This window comes from Heterodontus francisci, chromosome 1 (genome assembly GCF_036365525.1).
Source record: "Heterodontus francisci isolate sHetFra1 chromosome 1, sHetFra1.hap1, whole genome shotgun sequence".
NCBI lineage: Eukaryota > Metazoa > Chordata > Chondrichthyes > Heterodontiformes > Heterodontidae > Heterodontus > Heterodontus francisci.
Window position 1 is genome coordinate 278,574,822 of NC_090371.1, and position 22,346 is coordinate 278,597,167.

Sequence of the window (22,346 nt, forward strand, 5' to 3'; positions counted from 1 at the left end):
AATTTGGTGGTCCTGCGACTTTCCTTTGGTGGTCCTGAGGCTTCTGGTTTGAAGATGTGGATGCTGAATTAGTGATTCTCTGGGAGGCAGCAATGCAGCTGAATTCATTCAAGGAGATCTCTGTCTGTTATTTCCAGAAGGTTCCCTACTAGCCGTAGCTACCTCGTCAGGATTAAGTCACTAAGTACAGTGAGTATCGATCGGTAAACAGACAAACACAATCAAACACAGATCTATTAAACCACTGAACACTAGAGTCTGCAGCATAGAAACATAGAAAATAGGAGCAGGAATAGGCCATTCGGCTCTTTGAGCCTGCTCCGCCATTCATTATGATCATGACTGATCATCCAACTCAGTAACCTGTTCCCACTTTTGCCCGATACCCTTTGATCCCTTTAGACCCAAGAGCTATATCTAACTCCTTCTTGAAAACATACAATGTTTTGGCCTCAACTGCTTTCTGTGGTAGCCAATTCCACAGGCTCACCATTCTCTGGGTGAAGAAATTTCCCCTCATCTCAGTTCTGAAAGGTTTACCCCGTATCCTTAGACTATGACCCCTGGTTCTGGACTCCTCCACCATCAGGAACATCCTTCCTGCATCTACCCTGTCAGGTCCTGTTCGAATTTTATAGGTTTCTATGAGATCCCCCCTCACTCTTCTGAACTCCAGCGAATATAATCCCAACCAACTCGATCTCTCCTCATACGTCAGCAGGGAATATGCCTCGGTGCTCAAGGTCAGCAGGCAGAGTTCAAAGCTTGCAAGGTTTAAGTGGTTCGACTCCGCCAATTTAATATCCAGCCGGTGGATTAAAAAATCATCATTTGACCTAGCATGTTTTTGTAACACATGTTTCAATTTGTTTTTTCCCAAACATTTTGATCAGGGTGGGGGCAGGGGGAATATGTCAATCTTGAGCATATATTTGAGAGATGCATTAATTTTGTTACTGTGTGTTATGAAGGCTATTTCTTTGGTAAACTGTAATGGGACTGTGCTCACAGTTGGTTAAAATGCACCATTTATTCTCCAATCTATGACATATTTTTTAAAAGATCTGGTGAAAACACAAAAGATCTTAAGGGTGGTATGTAAGGTATTATCTTTTTCTCATTCATCTTTCTCATTGTGTACGTGGCAGTTCAACTCCATTTGGAAATGAAGTGTGATTTTTTTTTCTAAACGGAGTGTAGCGCACAAAAAAGTCATCCTTAGTTTTTCTGGATGGACCATCAGTTATTTATTCACACAGGCATTTTTTAATTAAATTTTGAAGTATTTATTACCTTAAGAGGAAAGATTGCGAAACATAGCCCAGTTTAACTAACAGTGAATGGAAGTGCCCTGATAGATTTTGTAGGCAGCACATGAACACAAATTGTCCGCAAATCATGTGCAATCGACTCCTCATAATTCAGTTAAAGTTGGCACTAAAAATTTTCAATAGGCAATAATTTAAAATAAGCAATGTAATTCGCACAGCAAAGTAGAAATGTAGTGCTAAGATATCGATTATCTGAAATATTAAATTGTGAATTTTTATTAAGAGGAGTGAACGAGGATCATTCGATAGAATTGCACAGAATTTACAACACAGAAATTGGCCATTCATCCCAAGCGGTCTATGCTGGTGTTCATGCTCCACACTCTCCTCCTCCGACCCCTCTTCCTCTCATCCTATCAGCATATCCTTCTATTCCTTTCTCCCTCATGAGCTTAAATGCATCTATGCTATTCACCTCAACTACTCCTTGGGTCTGTATTCATGATCACCACTCTCTGTATTTCCCCTAAGTTCTTCATTGGATTTATTGGAGACATTTTTATATTTGTGGCCCCTAATTCTGAACTCCACAGTGGAAACATTTTCTCTACGCTTACCTTAACAAACCCCTTCATAATTTTAAAGGCCTCTATCAGGTCATCCAACAGCCTTCTCTTTTCTAGAGCCCCAGCCTGCTATCATTCCCTGATAAGGATATCCTCTCAGTTTTTGTATGATATTGTGAACCTTTCTTGCACCTTCTCTTGTGCCTCTGTATATCCCTTCTATAATACGGAGACTGGAACTATGCACAGTATTGTGATCTAACCAACATTTGCGATAAGTTTAACACAACTTTTCAGGGTTTTAATTTTATCCCTCTAAAATAATTCCATACGTCAGTCCACTGTAACCTTTCCCAAGATACAAAAGAACCAGAGGTGACGTGAAGAAATCATTTTTACACAGCGAGCTGTTATAGGGTATTTCAATATTAACATTCAAAAGAAAATTGAATAAATACTTGAAGGGAAAAAAAATTAAAGCGATTAATTGGATAGCTCTACCAAAGAGCCAGCACAGACACGATGGGGCAAATGGCCTCCTTGAGTTCTGTACCATTCTCTGATTCTATCTATGATGATAGCCATGAAGCCCATCTTAATTCACCCATCCATAAAACTCTGCACTAATTATTTCTTAAATGATTCCAAGATTTCCACCTCTGGCACTCTATCTGGGAGTCCATTCTAAATGTTAATCATGTTCTATGTGAAGGAGAAACTCCAGAAAATAGTCCTAAAGCTACCTGCTACATTTTGAACCGGTGCCCCCTTGTCTTATTCCCTCAGTTTAGTTGAAAGTAATATTCCAGATATTCCTTCTCCATATCATTTACAATCTTAATATCTTAGATATGAATCTTTGGCCTCCTTGTCTCGAGGGACAATGGATAAGCTCCTAGAGGTGGTCAGTGGTTTGGGGAGCAGCGCCTGGAGTGGCTATAAAGGCCAATTCTAGAGTAACAGATTCTTCCACAGGTGCTGCAGATATAATTGGTTGTCGGGGCTATTACACAGTTGGCTCTCTCCTTACACTTCTGTCTCTTTTCCTGCCAACTGCTAAGTCTCTTCAACTCGCCTCTCTTTAGCCCCGCCTTTATGGCTGTCTGCCAACTCTGGCAATCGCTGGCAACTGACTCCCATGACTTGTGGTCAATGTCGCAGGACTTCATGTCGTGTTTGCAGACGCCTTTAAAGCGGAGACATCGACAGCCGGTGGATCTGATAACAGTGACGAGCTTGCTGTACATTGCGTCCTTGGGGATCCTGCCATCTTCCATGGGGCTCACATGGCCAAGCCATCTCAAGCGCCGCTGGCTTAGTAGGGCGTATATGCTGGGGATGTTGGCCACCTCGAGGACTTCTGAATTGGAGATACGGTCCTGCCACCTGATGCCAAGGATTTTCCGGAGACAGCAAAGATTGAAAGCGTTGAGACGTCGCTGTTGGCTGACACGTGTTGTCCAGGCCTCGCTGGCAAGGTAGAGCAAGGTACTGAGGTGACAGGCTTGAAACACTTGGAATTTTGTGTTCCTTGTCATAGGGAGATACAGCATTAAAACAGGCCCTTCGGCCCACCAAGTTCGTGCCGACCAACAACCACCCATTTATACTAATCCTACATTAATCCCATATTCCCACCATTCTGAGACCACCTACCTACACTAGGGGCAATTTACAATGGTCAATTTACCTATCAACCTGCAAGTCTTTGGCTGTGGGAGGAAACCGGGGCACTCGGCAGAAGCCCACGCGGTCACAGGGAGAACTTGTAAACTCCGCACAGGCATTACCCAGAACCGAACCCGGGTCGCTGGAGCTGTGAGGCTGCAGTGCTAACCACTGCGCCACTGTGCTGCCCCATTTGTCAGTGCGCCATTTCCCCACACCCTCTTGGTCAGTCTGGACATAGCAGCAGATGCCTTTCCCATGCACTTGTTGATTTCTGCATCAAGAGACAGGTTACTGGTGATAGTTGAGCCTAGGTAGGTGAACTCTTGAACCACTTCCAGAGCGTGGTCACCAATATTGATGGATGGAGCATTTCTGACATCCTGTCCCATGATGTTCATTTTCTTGATGCTGATGGTTAGGCCAAATTCATTGCAGGCAGCTGCAATCCTGTCGATGAGTGTCTGCAGACACTCTTCCGTGTGGGATGTTAATGCAGCATCGTCAGCAAAGAGGATTTCCCTGATGAGGACTTTCCGTATTTTGGTCTTCGCTCTTAGACGGGCAAGGTTGAACAACCTGCCATCTGATCTTATGTGGAGGAAAATTCCTTCTTCTGAAGACTTAAACATGTGAAAGAGCAGCAGTGAGAAGAAGATCCCAAACAGTGTAGGTGCGAGAACACAGCCCTGTTTCACGCCACTCAGGATAGGAAAGGGGTCTGATGAGGCACCGTTATGTTGAATTGTGCCTTTCATATTGTCATGGACCGAGATGATGATACTTAGTAGCTTTGGTGGACATCCAATCTTTTCTAGTAGTCTGAAGAAACCATGTCTGCTGACGAGGTCAAAGGCTTTGGTGAGATCAATGAAAGCAACGTAGAGGGGCACCCGTTGTTTGTGGCATTTCTCCTGTAGCTGGCAAAGGGAGAACAGCATGTCAATGGTGGATCGCCCTGCTCGAAAGCTGCACTGTGCCTCACGCTCAGCCAGCTTCTGGAGTCTGTTTAAAACGACTTGAGCGAAGGCTATCCCCACTATGCTGAGCCTGGAGATTCCACGGTACTTGTTGCAGTCACCACGGTCACCCTTGTTCTTATAGAGGGTGATGATATTCGCATTGCGCTTGTCCTGCGATACTGCTCCCTCATCCCAACACAGGCAAAGCAGTTCATGGAGTGCTGAGAGTATAGCAGGTTTGGCACTCTTGATTATTACAGGGGTAATGCCATCCTTTCCAGAGGCTTTTCCAATGGTTAGAGAATCGATGGCATTACTGAGTTCCGATTTTGTTGGCTGTTCGTCCAGCTCATCCATGACTGGCAGAGACTGGGCTGCATTGAGGGTGGTAACAGTGACATCATTTTCCCTGGAGTACAGTTCTAGGTAGTGCTCCACCCAGCGGTCAATTTGCTTGCCTTGGTCAGTGATCGTTTCCCCTGATTTAGACTTGAGGGGGGGCGATCTTCCTGATGGTTGGCCCAAAAGCTCTCTTAATGCCATCATACATTCCTCTGATGTTTCCAATGTCGGAGGCCAGCTGAATATGACTGTATAGGTGTTGCCAGTAGTCGTTTGCACAGCGCCTGGCTGTTCTTTACGCGGTGCTTCTGGCAGCTTTAAGTATTACGGATGTTAACTGGCTGGGGGGTTTCTTGTAGTTCAACAGTGCAGTGATCTTAACGGCTATGACAGGTTCCATCTCTTCAGAGTGAGATTGAAACCAGTCTGCATTCTGCTTCTTACGTTTGCCAAAGGTAGTCATTGCCGAATCATAGATGGCGTCTCTGATGTGGGCCCACTTGGTCTCTGCATCCCCTGCAGGAGTGTTTTGAAGGTCTTTTTCAAGCGAATTAAGAAACTTTTGTGACAGCTGTGGGTAAGAAATTCTGTGAGTGTTAATGCGTGGGCGGCCCTTCTGCTTGGAGTGATGTAGCTTCTTTGGTTTGAGTCTAACTATGCTGCACACCAGGGAGTGGTCGGTGTCGCAGTAATATTCCAGATATTCCTTCTCTGTGTCATTGACAATCTCAATATCTTAGATATGACATGTAGTGAATTAGCATGCTGGAGAGGAACAGGTGACTTGACATCTATGGTTCCCAAAGCTCTCCACCACTGAGATTTCCCTCACCTCCTGTCTGGGTCTATGGTAGACTAATTGATAGAGATTGACTGCTATGAATCGTCAACAACTCTAGTTTTGTTGTATTATGCGACGACCATGGTAATTTCTTTGGCCTGCAGTTCCTATGTTATTTCGCTCTATAAGATCAGCCCCAGTCACCTTTTTTTTCAGGTGTTGAAGCCCAGGTCTCTCCAGTTTTTTTTTCCAGAACTCAGACCTCTTGCGCTTATGAATGAAACCTGTGGCTCTTCTCTGCACTGCCTCCAGATTTTTTTTATTCATTTCATGGGATGTGAGTGTCGTTGGCAAGGCCAGCATTTGTTGCCAATCCCTAATTGCCTTCGAGAAGGTGGTGGTGAGCTGTCTTCTTCAACTGCTGCAGTCCATGTGGTGCAGGTACAACCACAGTGCTGTTAAGAAGGAAGTTCCAGGATTTTGACTGAGCAACAGTGAAGGAACTGGCTTGGAGGGGAACATGCAGGTGGTGGTGTTCCCATGCATCTGCAACTCTCATCCTTCTAGGTGGTAGAGGTCGCAAGTTTGGAAGGTGCTATTGAAGGAGGCATGGTGAGTTGCTGTAGTGCATCTTGTAGATGGTACAAACTGCTGCCACTGTGCATCAGTCGTGGATTGTGTGAAAGTTTAAGGTAGTGGATGGGGTGTCAATCAAGCGGGCTGCTTTGTCCTGGATGGTGTCGAGCTTCTTGAGTGTTGTTGCAGCTGCACCCATCTAGGTAAGTGTAGATTATTCCATCACACTCCTGACTTGTGCCTTGTAAGTGGTGGACAGACATTGGGAGACAGGAGGTGGGTTACCTGCTGCAGAATTCCCAGCCTCTGACCTGCTCTTGGAGCCACAGCATTTATGTGGCTGCTTCAATTCAGTTTCTTGTCAATGGTCACCCCAGGATGTTGATAGTGGGGGATTCAGCGATAATAATGCCTTAGACGGTCAAGGGGAGATGGTAGGATTCTCTCTTGATGGAGATCGTCATTATCTGGCATTTGTGTGGCGCGAATATTACTTGCCACTTATCAACCCAAGCCTGAATGTTGTCCAGGTCTTGCTGCATATGGACACGGGCTGCTTCAGTATCTGAAGAGTTGTGAGTGCTACTGAACATCAATCATCAGCGAACATCCCCACTTCTGACTTCATGATGGAGGGAAAGTCATTGATGAAGCTGCTGAAGATGGTTGGGCCTAGGACACTACCCTGAGGAATTCCTGCAGTGATGCCCTGGGGCTGAGATAATTAGCCTTTAACAACTGCAACCATCTTCCTTTGGTATGGTTCTAACCAGTGGAGAGATTTCCCCATTGACTTCATTTGGCTAGGGCTCCTTGATGCCACATGCAGTCAGATATTGCCTTGATGTTATGGGCAATCACTCTTACCTAACCTGTTGAGTTCAGTTCTTTTGGTTTTTTTGAACCAACGCTGTAATGAGGTCAGGAGCCGAGTGGCCCTGGCGGAACCCAAACTGAGCATCAGTGAACAGGTTGTTGCTGTTTAAGTGGCGCTTGATAGCACTGTTGACGACCCCTTCCATCACATTGCTGATGATCGAGAGTGGACTGATGGGGCGGATTGGATTTGTCCTGCTTTTTGTTGACCGGACATATCTGGTCAGTTTTCCACATTGTCAGCTAGATGCCAGTGTTGTAGCTGTACTGGAATCGGTTAGCTAGGTGCGTGGCTAGTCCTGCAACATAAGACTTCACTACTACAGCTGGGATGTTGTCTGGACCCATAGCCTTTGCAGTACTTGAATGTCTCCCTTTGAAAACAGAAAAGAATGAGGAATGAGTGAAGGGAATGGGACTACAAGATAGCTCTTTCATGTAGTCATCTCAGGCTCAGTGGGCCAAATGGCCTCTTCTGTGGTGTAAAATTCTAAGGGGGTGATTTTGAATCTCAGCAGCTAGACTTAACATGGAAAAGCAGAAAGCCTGCCTGATTTCTCAGAGATGGAAATCAGGTGGATTTTACAGCGGGTGGGTGATTTGCTCCATCAGATTCGCCCTCAGGTGGCAAAGTTGTAAATTGTTCCCGATGATTCTAAACCTCTGTACTGAACACAAATAATTCTGTCCGTCAGAAAGCTTTGGTTTCAGGTTGAGTGATTGGCACGGAATAAGTATTACAAGTCTATTCTCACTGCAAAGGTGAAAAGTGCCAAATAGCAATTTACATCTGGGTGCTCAGTCACAAGCGGTCAATAAGTCAATAACTAAAGGACAAGTTGGAAGTAGCTGTTACTACAGAGCATTCACACTACATTCGTCTGTAAGTCTGTCAGATCCTGTGACACTAGATTATTGATGAGATTTAGTGCTGTGCACTTTAATGTTAAACTTTTGTTCACATCTTCTGTCCTTTGCCCTTCTTTTAACCTAATTCTGATCTCCAACTATTTGATGTTCAACTCAGCATCTGTATTTTAGTTGCTTTAGTTTTCCCTTTCTCTTTGTCAGATATACCTACAGAGGTGGCAACTTAGTTCAGCTAGCAATACTCTTGCTATTGGTTGTGGGTTTAAGCCCCACTCAAGGACATGAGCACTTGGTTTAGGCTGGCACTCCAGTGCAATAGTGAGAGAGATGCTGTCTTTCAGCTGTGATCTTAAACCGAGTGTACGTGTAAAAGGTCTCATGGTTCTAATTGAAGAACAGAGAGTTCCCCAGGTAGCCCAGCGAGCATTTATCCTTCAACAGACCAACAAAAACAAATTGATTTGTCTTTCTATTACATTTGCTGTGTGCAAATTTGAATACCGTACTATTTAAATAACAAGAGGGACTATACCTCAGAAGTAATCTGTTGGTTGTGAAGGTTGGGATATTATGATGAAGTGCTATGTAAAAGCTTTTTCTTAGAAGTCAAATACTTTGCTGTCTAGTTATGTCTTGTAAGAGGATCTAATGTAATCTTCTTTCCTAATTTATATCATCTATAAAATAAATTAAAAATCCTGCACATACCGTGCTGTTCCTGAGCACATGCATCCTACATGCTGGTGTCACAATTCATCAGTCACAATGTTCCTGCCAACACTTTCTCATCACATTTAGTAAATTGGCTTAAAATTAAAAACAAAATCTGATGAGTTAGGGAATTTACAAATCAATTGGGAGAAAAGTGATTAGAATACTGCCAATGAGAGACTAACGACTTACAAAGGTTGGGCGATCCTAAGGGGCTAGTAAAGAGAAATTCTAAAAAGGTAAACCAGTTGACTCACTCAATACACATTTTAAAAATGTTTTCTACAGACAGTGATTGACAAAGAGAAAATCAGTGGAGACAGCTGGAATTGTGTGTCATGGACCGGGAGTAAAGCTGATAGTCTTGCGCTGGCACCTATTGGGATATTTTATTGTTAAAGATGCTATATAAATGACTGTTCTTCTTTGTCACAGAAGGGCCAAGACAATTCAGGCCCACTGTCCTGGTCCCTTGTCACCTCTCCGCCCCATCCCAAAACGGTGTTAGGCCCTGTGCACTGCTACTGCTCATTAAGCTCTAAAACAAATGCCCAGTGTTTACACATACCTTTGCCACCCTCTATACTCCTAGACCATGGGAGTCCTTGATCCACTGCTCCCTGGGATGCTTTCAGGGCTTCCAAACCATAAAAATTCCTTCCCCAGTGCTCCCAGAAGCAGGAAATCCTCTCCAGGTGAACCTGTATCCCTGGAACAGTTGATGTGTTCCCAAAGTCCCTCTGTGCCGAACGTCTAGACCTCAAGACCTCTCCCAATGCTCAAGGACTATTGGACCCATCCCAGCAATGCCAGATCCTAGGCCCCCTTTCTACTATTCCCAGATCACTGTTAAATCAGTGTCGCTAATAAATGTGAAGTAATTATGAACTCTCCTTGCTTATATATCTTCTAATTCACTTTGACCAATATCACTGAACCTCTGTTCTTTTCAAATGTCAGCCAACTTAAAGAGGTAAGCTGTCAGATGTCAGGCTTGACTCAGTGGTAGGTTGTCAGCTCTGAGTCAGAAAGTTGTGGGTTGAAGCCTAATTCCAGAGCCTTGAGGATGTGATTAAGCTGATACTTCTGTACTGTACTGAGGGAGTGCTGCACTGTTGGAGGTGCTGTTTTTTGAGTGAGATATGAAACTCAGAGCCTCTCTGCCCTCTCAGGTGGGCGTGAAAGATTGTCTGTCACTGCTTGGAGATAAATAAAGGAGGTATCCTGGCCAACGTCTATCCCTCCAGCAATACCACTAAAGAAACAATGGTTCATGGGACCTTGCTGTGTGCAAATTGGTTGCCATTTTCACCTATATTACAAAAGTAATATGCTGTGCAGGTGCGATAAAAATCCAAGTTTTTTCATTGAAAATATGATCAGGCTGGGATTCTTATCTCACAAAACATAAAGCTGAAAGGTGACCTAATAGTGGTTTGATAGGGCAGACATAGAGATAATTCCAATTGTGGAGGACGCCAAAACTAGGGGTCATAACTGTAAGATAGTCACTAATAAATTCAATAAATAATTCAGGAGAAACTTCTTTACCCAGAGAGTGCCTAGAATATTGAACTCACTACAATAGGGAGCAGTTGAGGTGAATAATATGGATTTAAGGGGAATGACCTGTTTCTGTGAAATAAATTCTACATAATTATTTATAATTATGAATTGGCCCCTGTGTACAGAGAGTTCTACAGTTTGAACGCTCCTGATTATATACTATGCATTCTTGCTCACTACGCTCAGGACCAATGCAGTTATTTTTTGATGCATCCTCTCAGCCTGCTTTGTTTAATGGAAGGATTCATTCACAGATGGCAATTTTACAAAATAGATTTCTATGTAGAAGGCTGTTCATCACCTCCTAGCTGATCCACGTGGGAAAAAAAATAACATGCCCCCATCAATTCTTCCTTTTTAAATGATTCTAGTTTTTCCCCAACTAAAATCTATTTGTTTGTGCTGATCACACTTTGGGAGAAGAACTTCCTGATATCAGACCTAAATTTGTCTTTCTGAAGGTTAAAAACTGTCCAAGTGTGACAGTTTACTGAATCTCAGTAATGCCACCTCCCAGCTGTCTCCTTTTCCAATGGGAACAGCCGAATTTTCTCCAGCCTTGCCTCGTCATTTGGTCCATTGTCATTTTGTGCTCCAAATGGGCCACAGTGCTCAAGGAGAATCATTTTGGCATTAGACAAAAGTGCAAAACAGACCTCAACAGAAACCAAAGTGGGGGTGGGGGTTTCACAGATGGCTGAAGCAATATCACACATTGTACACTATCGACAAAAGTCAAAATTACCCCCAAGGTGCAAATAGAAAAACTAAAATAAAAAATATTGTTCAGGCAACTGCGATCCAGCAAGGAAATCATTCCTGTTAAAACTTTGTAAAAAAGATCCGGACCCTGCACAATTATTAGTACAGTTTCATTATTAAGTATTCAGTGCAAATATCTAGAACAGTTTAATCTCTGATCACCAACATAATTGTCCAGAAATGATTTGTAATCGAGTGGTCAACACAGCTGTCTAGAAATGCTGCATAATTTTGTTGGCAGCACAATTATATTTAACTATTTAATAAAATACTTAGCATGCATATTTAGAACCTAACATGGAATCCAGAATTGTTTAATTATCTAGAACAGTTGTACAATTTTCTAGACTGATTTAATTATTAAGTACCCAGCATAAATCTCTAGAACTCTTCAATTATTGAGTGCGCAGCTGAAAATATCTGGATCTATTTAATTAGTGAGTATCCAACACAGTTGTATTGAACTGGTTCGTGTATCTACGAGAGTTTATCCAGTGGTGCGTTCTGAATCCACAAGGAAAGATGAAGAGGAATGATACTTTGTATGAAATTGATTTCACTAAATGCAGCCATTAAATATAAAATGAAGCCAGGCAATAATAGCTAAGGCAACATTAATAAAACTCTGCTTTGTGTTCTGTATTTCTCCATTCTCTCACTGATCATATTAAAGCTTGGAAATAATGGGACTGTCTGATGAAAAATGAAGTAATATTCAATTTGAAAACCTCTAAAGGTAGCAACGCTGTATTATATGAAATAGTGTCTCCAAAAAGCTGTGGTGACTTATGATGAGATTGTGCTTTATAAAAAGATTTTTAGAAGGAGCTAATCCATCCTGGGTGAAAATATCTGGTTTTGCTTCATAATTGATGCAGAGATTCAGAAACTAGATAAAAACACAGAAATGGACAGGTATTGGATATACTTCTAGATTAATTGCGGTACTGTTTGTGTTCTAACATCTTATTATATAAAAAAAAAATAGAACTATATGAGAAAGGATGGACAGGAAAAGACCTACTGGTCCATTCTGCTGTTTTTCACAAATGCGATGTTTTGTACATCATAATTATTTTTTAATACAATCACAGAATGCGGACATTGCTGGGAAAGCCAGTATTTATTGTCCATCCCCAATTGCCCTTGAGAAAGTGGTGGTCCGCCGCCTTCACGAATACAACTGAGAGGCTGCTGGGCCATTTCAGAAGGTGGTCAAGAGTCAACCACATTACTGTGGGTCTGGAGACACATATAGGCCAGCCGATTTCCTTTCCTAAAGGGCATTAGTGAACCAGATGGGTTTTTACAACAACCTAGAAGGTACATAGCCATCATTACTGATATTAGCTTCTCATTCCAGATTAATTTAATTAACTGAATTTAAACTCCGTAGCTGCCGTGGTGAGATTTGAACTCATGTCTTGGGATCATTAGACCAGGCCTCTGGATTACTATTCCAGTCACACAACCACCATGCTACCATTCCCAAAGTTATGTACAACCCCCGCCCCACATGGAAACCATGAGGGGCTGAATTTTTAACCCTAGTATTGACGGGCACAGAATTTCACTCCACTGGCTGGCATGCCCGTTCCCCAGCTCCATTCCACCCACGGGCCACTTTACCAGAGGCGGGATGGCAGTGAGGGTGTTGGCATGGTTACCCGCCCATAAGCGGCAGGTAGCTAACTGAGGCACCAAAATGTCTATTGTCAGAGACCGCTGGGATTTCTCAGTTGGCCGCCAGGTCCCCGCAGTCCAGCTGCCTGGAGGTGGCCTCTCAGTGCCAGATCAGGGCGAGCCAGCACTCCAGACAGGCTTAGAGGCTGTCCCTGCCTCCCGAGCAGTCGCAGGCTGCCCTGTGAAGACATCACGCCTCCCCTCCCCCACCACCGCCAACAATAGTGGCCCTGCTGCAAAGACATTTTTTCATTTTAGATTTAAAAAGTGGGAGAAAGGGTGCCTCCATCTTTGGGTGCCCTCTCCCTCACTTAGCTGTGATGGCTTCCTGCTGCTACTTCGAAGTTGGAGGACCTCCTATTGGCCCTCCAGCTTTAAGACCTCACCCGCCATCCTTAATTGGATGGCGAGCCTGCCTTCTGGCCACTAATTGGCCAATTTAGGGAAATCATGGGTGAGTTACTGTTCCCCCACACAGTGCCAGCTCTGACCCCCATTTGAGCCTGCCGGGCGGGTCCTGAAGCCCACAGGGAGAATCCTACCTGTAATCTCCTAGGAGAAGTGAAAAGTAGACAAACACCCAGGTCAGTTAGGGAGAAAAAATCTGGAAAATTCCACTCTGATCCACTCGGGCAATCAAAACTAGACTAGGAGACCGCTCTGCACCTGATTAACATCATGCAATACCTATATGAGTTGATCTCTGGCCCAGCCATAAACAAGTCCAGCTCTCACTTGAACATACTCAGCCTATTCCACTGGTCCACTATTCTGCAGCAAAAGAACCACCTCTGGATATCTAACTTTTTCTGTTCAATTCTACCATTTTTGCTTAACCCTTGGTGCGCATGGACAAGCTAGTGCTTGGGCCCCTGGCAACTGTCCAGTAGTCACAGTACTGAATTTGACATTAGAAAATCACTTCATAGCTTGGCCTGTCAATAAAGTGAATGTCAATCTTCAGATATCAGAAAAATGGTTCATACACAATAAATGGAGGAACCCAGGAACCAGCTAAAAACACAGATGAAGTATTTCATTTTTAAGATACACTGTAGATGGATTAAGGTATTGTTGGTAGGAATCAAGTAAATTAACATCAAAATAATGAAATAGAAAAAAGGAAATGGGGTGCATGGGTAATGTGAAAAAAAATTAAGCCACTGCAACTTAATGTTCTAAGGTCACTCCGTTCCCACCCAGTGCCAATTCAGCTTGACCAACTTTCCCAGCGAGTCCACTTTGACTCTGATTTTAAAAGTTTGATTTTAAGAGAGTTGGGTAAATTTTAAATAAAAACAAGAAATGCTGGAAATACTCAGCAGGTCTGGCAGCATCTGTGGAGAGAGAAGCAGAGTTTAACGTTTCAGGTCACTGACCTTTCATCAGAACTGGCAAATATGCCAGTTCTGAAGAAGGGTCACTGACCTGAAACATTAACCCTGCTTCTCTCTCCACAGATGCTGCCAGACCTGCTGAGTATTTCCAGCGTTTCTTGTTTTTATTTCAGATTTCCAGCATCTGCAGTATTTTGCTTTTATTTTTGAGTAAATTTTAACTTGCCAACTCCAAGCAGAAGCAAAAGGTGGGTACAACTGGGCTCAACCTAACAGCAAGATCATTCTTGAGCATATGACTGTCATCTTGAAGCAGTGTTTTGGATACCCTGACAGACCAGGGTATGTATTACAAAACAGCTCCCCCGGTCCCAGTGTCAAGATTTGTCATTATCCACACCATAACCTTTCTCTGCAAAGCAGTATTGGTGCAGAGCAGGAAAGCCATGGCAAAGTGCATGACGAGGAGGAAATAACTTGAACACTGGCATGTTCCAATAAGGATCAAGTTAGGTGTATCATTTAGGAAATGTTAACTCCGCATCTATAAAATAAACTGCCCCGTGACACCACCTACTGAACTTGCATCACTATCTACAGCCTCTGCAATGTGTGCCGCTGTGCTGGTGTTTGCAGGGTGCCTTGTTACATGAAGCACTGGCTGTGAGTTTTCATTTTGTGTGCCTCCATTTCTGAGGAAACAAGAAAGGACCAAATGTCAAACACATTCAACTGCTCCTTGCCTTGCTGCGTACTCCGTGAGATGCTACGGAAATTCCGGATGTGAATGTCACTCAGTAGGACAATACACAACATGAATATTTCGCTGCTGGTCATGAGCACTTATTCATGGTATCACCAAGATTATTATAGAGTGTAGCCTACAGGTCAGAAACAGGCCATTGACCCAAATGGTCCATGCCGGTGTTTATGCTCCGCACAAGCTTCCTTCCATCCCTCTTCATCTAACTCTATCAGCCGATCCTTCTGTTCCTTTTCCCTCATGTGCTTATCCAGCTTCCCCTTCAAAGCTTCTGTACTATTTACCTCAATCACTCCTTATGGTAGCAACTTTCACATTCTAACCACAACTTCTCCAGAATTACCTTTTAGATTCATTAGTGATTATCTTATATTTATGGCCCCTAGATTTCATCTCCCCCACAAGTGAAAACATCTTCTCTACATTTACCTTTTCAAACTCCTGCATAAAATTAAATCTTTCAGTTAAATCTCTTAGTTCTGGTACCATCCTTGTTAATCTTTTTCATACCTTCACCCATGCCTCTACATCCTTCTTGTAATATGGAGACTGTGTACAGTATTCCAAGTGTGGTCTAACCAAGGGTTGATACAATATGGAAAAGATAAAATTCCTTGCTAGACAGTGTTCCTTGTAACACTCAGAAAACCATAAAAAAACTTTGTTCAGCCCAATAGCCCACGATTATCAGACTATCAACTCACTGCCTTGTTCATTATTGCCTCAATGGTAGACTCTTCAGAGCAGTGTTCTTGTGGTCTTGTGATAACCTCAGGTTTCTTACCAGAATATGACTAAAAGGTCACTTAGTCTCTAATCTCTTCCTACTGCATGTTTTCTAAAGCATTTGAAACTAATATCAGTGCAGTTCAATCTCTGCTGAGATTATTTTCTTCAGGTTGTTAAATTTAATTTTCTGGGTTTTGACATTGTAATATACTTGCTTAAGGAACATGCTGTTAGTTTTGATGTTTTCTTTGAGATAATTCTGTATGTTTGTGTCATTGCCTACTCTATAGTCGCATCAATCCTAATTACAGTAGCTCTGTTGATATCGCTACTTGCCTCCAACTACACCACGTCAAGATGCTTTAGGCATCAGGGAGATTAACTTTAAGTCATCCTGTTTACACTGTAATGCACAGCAGGGTGACTGGCAAAGCAAAACCACAGCACAATTACATCTGCAGCTGCAGATAGCTCAGCTGCAGATAGCTCTTTAAATGTACCTAAGACCACCTCGATTGTAAATTAATTCAGCTGGCAAAGCTAGAAAGTGATGCAGCATTTCCCAGGAAGTCAGTGTTCTTCCCTTCCATTTTTTGTAATGACTTTGATTGCTGGGACAACTTGTGTTTAGATTGTGCACTGAATATAGATAAATGTCCCAAGGTAATTTGTGAAGAGGGGAAAAGAAAAAAATGAAGAGAAATAGATAAGGGAATGGAGCCCCCCCCCCCCCACCCCCTCCCCTCCCAAGCCATGGAGAGGTTAGGAAGAGTAACAGAAGACACGGTTAAAAACATAGATTTTGAGAAGTTTTTCAAAAGTTGGACAGGGTGATGGAGAGGGCTTTAGATTGGAATTCCAGAGAGTAGGGTTGGGGCAGATGATGACTCTGCTGATGGGACAAGGAGAAAGCGAATCAGAAAAAGGACAAAATCAGAGGGCTGAAGGATGCAGGAGGGGATGTAAAGCTGAAGGAGGTTGCAGAAATAGGGTAGAATGAGATAGTAAGAGACGGAGAACGAGAGAGAGAGAGAAAGTGAAAGAGTTGTAACACAGGGAAACGCGATGGCTAATTTAGCACATAGTAAGTACCCACAAACAGGAATGAAGTAAATGACCAAGTAATCTTTTTTGATAATGCTGGTTGAGGATAAATATTGATCAGAACATTGGGAGAACTCCTCTGCTCTTCCTTCAATAATATCACAGGATCTTTTACGTCCAACTGAGATCAAACGGTCCTGGTTCTTCAGACAGAATTTTGTTTGACTCTGGAGGAGACAGCATGGGAGTGGGAAGAGAATCCTTGCTTGGAAATGCATTGACTGTGTTTGTGAAGGTAGGAGTGGAACCAAGCAAGGACAGTCCCAGGAAGCTGGACAATGGAGGAGAGGCAGTGGATGAAGATGGCATGGATAACCATTATTAGAATTAGAATTAGAACATTACAGCGCAGTACAGGCCCTTCGGCCCTCGATGTTGCGCCGACCTGTGAAACCATCTGACCTACACTATTCCATTTTCATCCATATGTCTATCCAATGACCACTTAAATGCCCTTAAAGTTGGCGAGTCTACTACTGCTGCAGGCAGGGCGTTCCACGCCCCTACTACTCTCTGAGTAAAGAAACTACCTCTAACATCTGTCCTATATCTATCACCCCTCAACTTAAAGCTATGTCCCCTCGTGTTTGCCATCACCATCCGAGGAAAAAGACTCTCACTATCCACCCTATCTAACCCTCTGATTATCTTATATGTCTCTATTAAGTCACCTCTCCTCCTCCTTCTCTCTAACGAAAACAACCTCAAGTCCCTCAGCCTTTCCTCGTAAGACCTTCCCTCCATACCAGGCAACATCCTAGTAAATCTCCTCTGCACCCTTTCCATAGCTTCCACATCCTTCCTATAATGCGGTGACCAGAACTGCATGCAATACTCCAGGTGCGGTCTCACCAGAGTTTTGTACAGCTGCAGCATGACCTCGTGGCTCCGAAACTCGATCCCCCTACTAATAAAAGCTAACACACCATATGCCTTCTTAACAGCCCTATTAACCTGGGTAGCAACCTTCAGGGATTTATGCATCTGGACACCAAGATCTCTCTGTTCATCTACACTACCAAGAATCTTCCCATTAGCCCAGTACTCTGCATTCCTGTTACTCCTTCCAAAGTGAATCACCTCGCACTTTTCCACATTAAACTCCATTTGCCATCTCTCAGCCCAGCTCTGCAGCCTATCTATGTCCCTCTGTACCCTACAACATCCTTCGGCACTATCCACAACTCCACCGACCTTAGTGTCATCCGCAAATTTACTAACCCACCCTTCTACACCCTCTTCCAGGTCATTTATAAAAATGACAAACAGCAGAGGCCCCAAAACAGATCCTTGCGGTACACCACTAGTAACTAAACTCCAGGATGAACATATGCCATCAACCACCACCCTCTGTCTTCTTTCAGCTAGCCAATTTCTGATCCAAAGCTCTGAATCACCTTCAACCCCATACTTCCGTATTTTCTGCAATAGCCTACCGTGGGGAACCTTATCAAACGCCTTACTGAAATCCATATACACCACATCCACTGCTTTACCCTCATCCACCTGTTTGGTCACCTTCTCGAAAAACTCAATAAGGTTTGTGAGGCACGACCTACCCGTCACAAAACCATGCTGACTATCGCTAATGAACTTATTCTTTTCAAGATGATTATAAATCCTGTCTCTTATAACCTTTTCCAACATTTTACCCACAACCGAAGTAAGGCTCACAGGTCTATAATTACCAAGGCTGTCTCTACTTCCCTTCTTGAACAAGGGGACAACATTTGCTATCCTCCAGTCTTCCGGCACTATTCCTGTCGACAATGACGACATAAAGATCAAGGACAAAGGCTCTGCAATCTCCTCCCTAGCTTCCCAGAGAATCCTAGGGTAAATCCTAGGGTAAATCCCTTTCCAAAATTGATAACACCTCCTCCTTGTGAACCTCAATCCCATCTAGCCTAGTAGCCTGAATCTCAGTATTCTCCTCGACAACATTTTCTTTCTCTACTGTAAATGCTGACGCAAAATATTCATTTAACACTTCCCCTATCTCCTCTGATTCCACACACAACTTCCCACTACTATCCTTGATTGGCCCTAATCTAACTCTAGTCATTCTTTTATTCCTGATATACCTATAGAAAGCCTTAGGGTTTTCCCTGATCCTATCCGCCAATGACTTCTCGTGTCCTCTCCTTGCTCTTCTTATCTCTCCCTTTCGATCCTTCCTGGCTAGCTTGTCGCTCTCAAGCGCCCTAACTGAGCCTTCACATCTCATCCTGACATAAGCCTTCTTCTTCCTCTTGACAAGCGCTTCAACTTCTTTAGTAAACCACGGCTCCCTCGCTCGACAACTTCCTCCCTGCCTGACAGGTACATACTTATCAAGGACACGCAGTAGCTGCTCCTTGAATAAGCTCCACATTTCGATTGTTCCCAGCCCCTGCAGTTTCCTTCCCCATCCTACGCATCCTAAATCTTGCCTAATCGCATCATAATTTCCTTTCCCCCAGCTATAATTTTTGTCCTGTGGTATATACCTGTCCCTGCCCATCGCTAAGGTCAACCTAACCGAATTGTGATCACTATCACCAAAGTGCTCACCTACATCTAAATCTAACACCTGGCCTGGTTCATTACCCAGTACCAAATCCAATGTGGCATCGCCCCTGGTTGGCCTGTCTACATACTGTGTCAGAAAACCCTCCTGCACACACTGGACAAAAACTGACCCATCTAAAGTACTCGAACTATAGTATTTCCAGTCGATATTTGGAAAGTTAAAGTCCCCCATAACAACTACCCTGTTACTCTCGCCCCTGTCGAGAATCATCTCGCTATCCTTTCCTCTACATCTCTGGAACTATTTGGAGGTCTATAAAAGACTCCCAACAGGGTAACCTCACCTCTCCTGTTTCTAACCTCGGCCCATACTACCTCAGTAGACGAGTCCTCAAACGTCCTTTCTGTCGCTGTAATACTCTCCTTGATTAACAATGCCACACCCCACCTCTTTTACCATCTTCTCTGTTCTTACTGAAACATCTAAATCCCGGAACCTGCAACATCCATTCTTGCCCCTGCTCTACCCATGTCTCCGAAATGGCCACTACATCGAGATCCCAGGTACCAACCCATGCTGCAAGCTCACCCACCTTATTCCGGATGCTCCTGGCGTTGAAGTAGACACACTTTAAACCAGGTTCTTGCTTGCCAGTGCCCTCTTGCGTCCTTGTAACCTTATCCCTGACCTCACTACTCTCAACATCCTGTACACTGGCACTACAATTTAGGTTCCCATTCCCCTGCTGAATTAGTTTAAACCCCCCCGAAGAGCACTAGCAAATCTCCCCCCCAGGATATTGGTACCCCTCTGGTTCAGGTGAAGACCATCCTGTTTGTAGAGGTCCCACCTACCCCAGAAAGAGCCCCAATTATCCAGGAAACCAAAACCCTCCCTCCTGCACCATCCCTGCAGCCACGTGTTCAACTCCTCTCTCTCCCTATTCCTCGCTTCGCTATCACGTGGCACGGGCAACAACCCAGAGATAACAACTCTGTTTGTTCTCGCTCTAAGCTTCCACCCTAGCTCCCTGAATTTCTGTCTTAAATCCCCATCTCTCTTCCTACCTATGTCATTGGTGCCTATGTGGACGACGACTTGGGGCTGCTCCCCCTCCCCCTTAAGGATCCCAAAAACACGATCCGAGACATCACGAACCCTGGTACCTGGGAGGCAACATACCAACCGTGAGTCTCTCTCGTTCCCACAGAACCTCCTATCTGTTCCCCTAATCAAATGTTATGGAGAGATTGAGGGGGGCAAGGAGGGATAATACACCACGCTCACACTCACAGAGGATGTTGTTCTTGACTTTAGCAAGGGCAGCCGTTTTGCTGCAAGAAGGATGGAAGCTGGACCGAAGGGACTTGAGCAGCCAGTTTTGGGTCATATGGGCACAGAGCTGAGCAGTGACAACATGCTCAAAGAACTTGGAGAGGAAAAGTGGGTTAGAATTGGGGCAGTAACTGGATAGGACTGAAAGGCCAAGGGTCTTTTTCTCCAGAGGAGAGGTGATAATGTTAGTTTTGAAAGGGAATGGAACAGTGACTTTACATGTCATTGATCATTATTAAATATGGTATTTTTATATCTAGAGGATACACTGTTAGATTTTTAAACTGCAATTTATAATATTGATGAAATATTCATTATCTTGCAGATTTATATGTGGAAAAATAAAGTGAATTTTATAGCAGATTTCCCGTCAACTCTTCCATATTCACGTTGGATTTTAAGGCACTTCGAACCACCATTAAGAAGGTGCTAATTGAAGGGATTTAATCTAACTGGGGGTCTGTGCATTGACCACTGGCACACGATTTATAGCAAAATAATTTAGTTCATGTTAACAGAAAATAGAGACCTTTTGTCGAAGCTTTTTATCTTACACTCATCAGGACAATCGCAAGAATACCAATGTAAGGGAAGCAACAAATTTATACTGTATAAGAAGAGAGTGCTGATTGGTTGGCAATCAGAGTCCACTTGCCAACCAATCAGCACACTCTTCTCATACAGTATACATTTTTTGCTTCCCTTCCATTGGTATTCTTGCGATTGTCCTGATGAGTGCAAGGCGAAAAGCTTCAACAAAATATCTCTATTTTCAGCAATACTCAAATTCTCTACTATCAGATGACTATCATGTTAACTGTTCTATAAGAGGATAAAAGATTCAGAAAGTACCATTAGGGGGAGTTAAGTAGTTTAACGTAATATCTGACATGGTTATTGTTTTCCTTTAATTGTCAGATATTCGTGGGATTCAGGACTTTTTGGACAAAGCTTCCCAGCAGGGGATGGATGTAGCCCTGCAGAAAGTGGAAAGCAACATCAACAGGATGATCAGTACTATGTTTGCCACAATGCGTTTGGAAGAAATGAACCGGTATCGTGACACACTTCGACGGGCAATTCTCTTCCTGAGCCCACAGACAGCGAAGGCCTTCGTTTCTCAGGTAGGGGTACAACAGTGTATAGCAACACCATGCAAGAATATCACTGTTTTGATGACTGAAACCAATTGCTATCGAGTTGTTTGGCTATATAAAATCGATTTGAGTTTTGTGAATGAAAATTCATTATTTCGTGGCAGGCCAGGGATCAGAATTCTGGTTCTATGTTGATTTTGTTGTTCAATATGCACACAGTGATGTCTCAACTTTGTATTAGTTGACTGTTGATTGCAACACGCTTGTCCAATACTAGGTGATATTAAGATCTGGCATTCAGATAATGGTGCCCTTACGATGGCCATTTTGAATCTCTGTGTCAGTAATCCAACATCCCTTGATCTTCATGTTAAATGTAACTGGTACTAAGTGGTGCCAGTGGCATCCAGCAGCAGAACATGAATGCTACAGCCACTTTTATTTTCCTCTTTTTCTTTAGCACCCCTATCTCCCCCCACCACCCCCTCCCCCCCACCCCCCGCATCCCCCTGCCCACCTCAACCTCTGCAGGAACAGGAGGAGTTGATAATTGCAACAAGTGTGTCCAATATTGGTTGATAAGTCACCATGACTGCATGGGATGCATCCAAGGATGCTGAGGGAAGCAAGGGCGAAATTGCAGAGGCACTGCCATAATCTTCCAATCCTCCTTCAATACAGGGGTACTGCCAGAGGACTGGAGATTTGCAAATGTTACACCCTTGTTCAAAAAGGATGTCAGGATAAATCCAGCAACTACAGGCCAGACAGTTTAACCTTGGTAATGTGATAGCTTTTAGAAATGATGATCCGGGACAAAGTTAACAGTTACTTG

General features: G+C 43.6%; 1 protein-coding gene across 2 annotated transcripts in view; it reads left to right on the top strand.

Moving 5' to 3' along the window:
- grid2 (glutamate receptor, ionotropic, delta 2) overlaps positions 1-22,346 on the top strand; it is an 894,599-nt gene that overhangs the window by 588,915 nt on the left and 283,338 nt on the right. For both annotated transcript variants that reach the window (XM_068045980.1, XM_068045987.1), the window contains exon 4: positions 21,333-21,538. In XM_068045980.1, the coding sequence (XP_067902081.1) occupies positions 21,333-21,538 (206 nt within the window). The remainder of the gene's footprint in view (positions 1-21,332; positions 21,539-22,346) is intronic.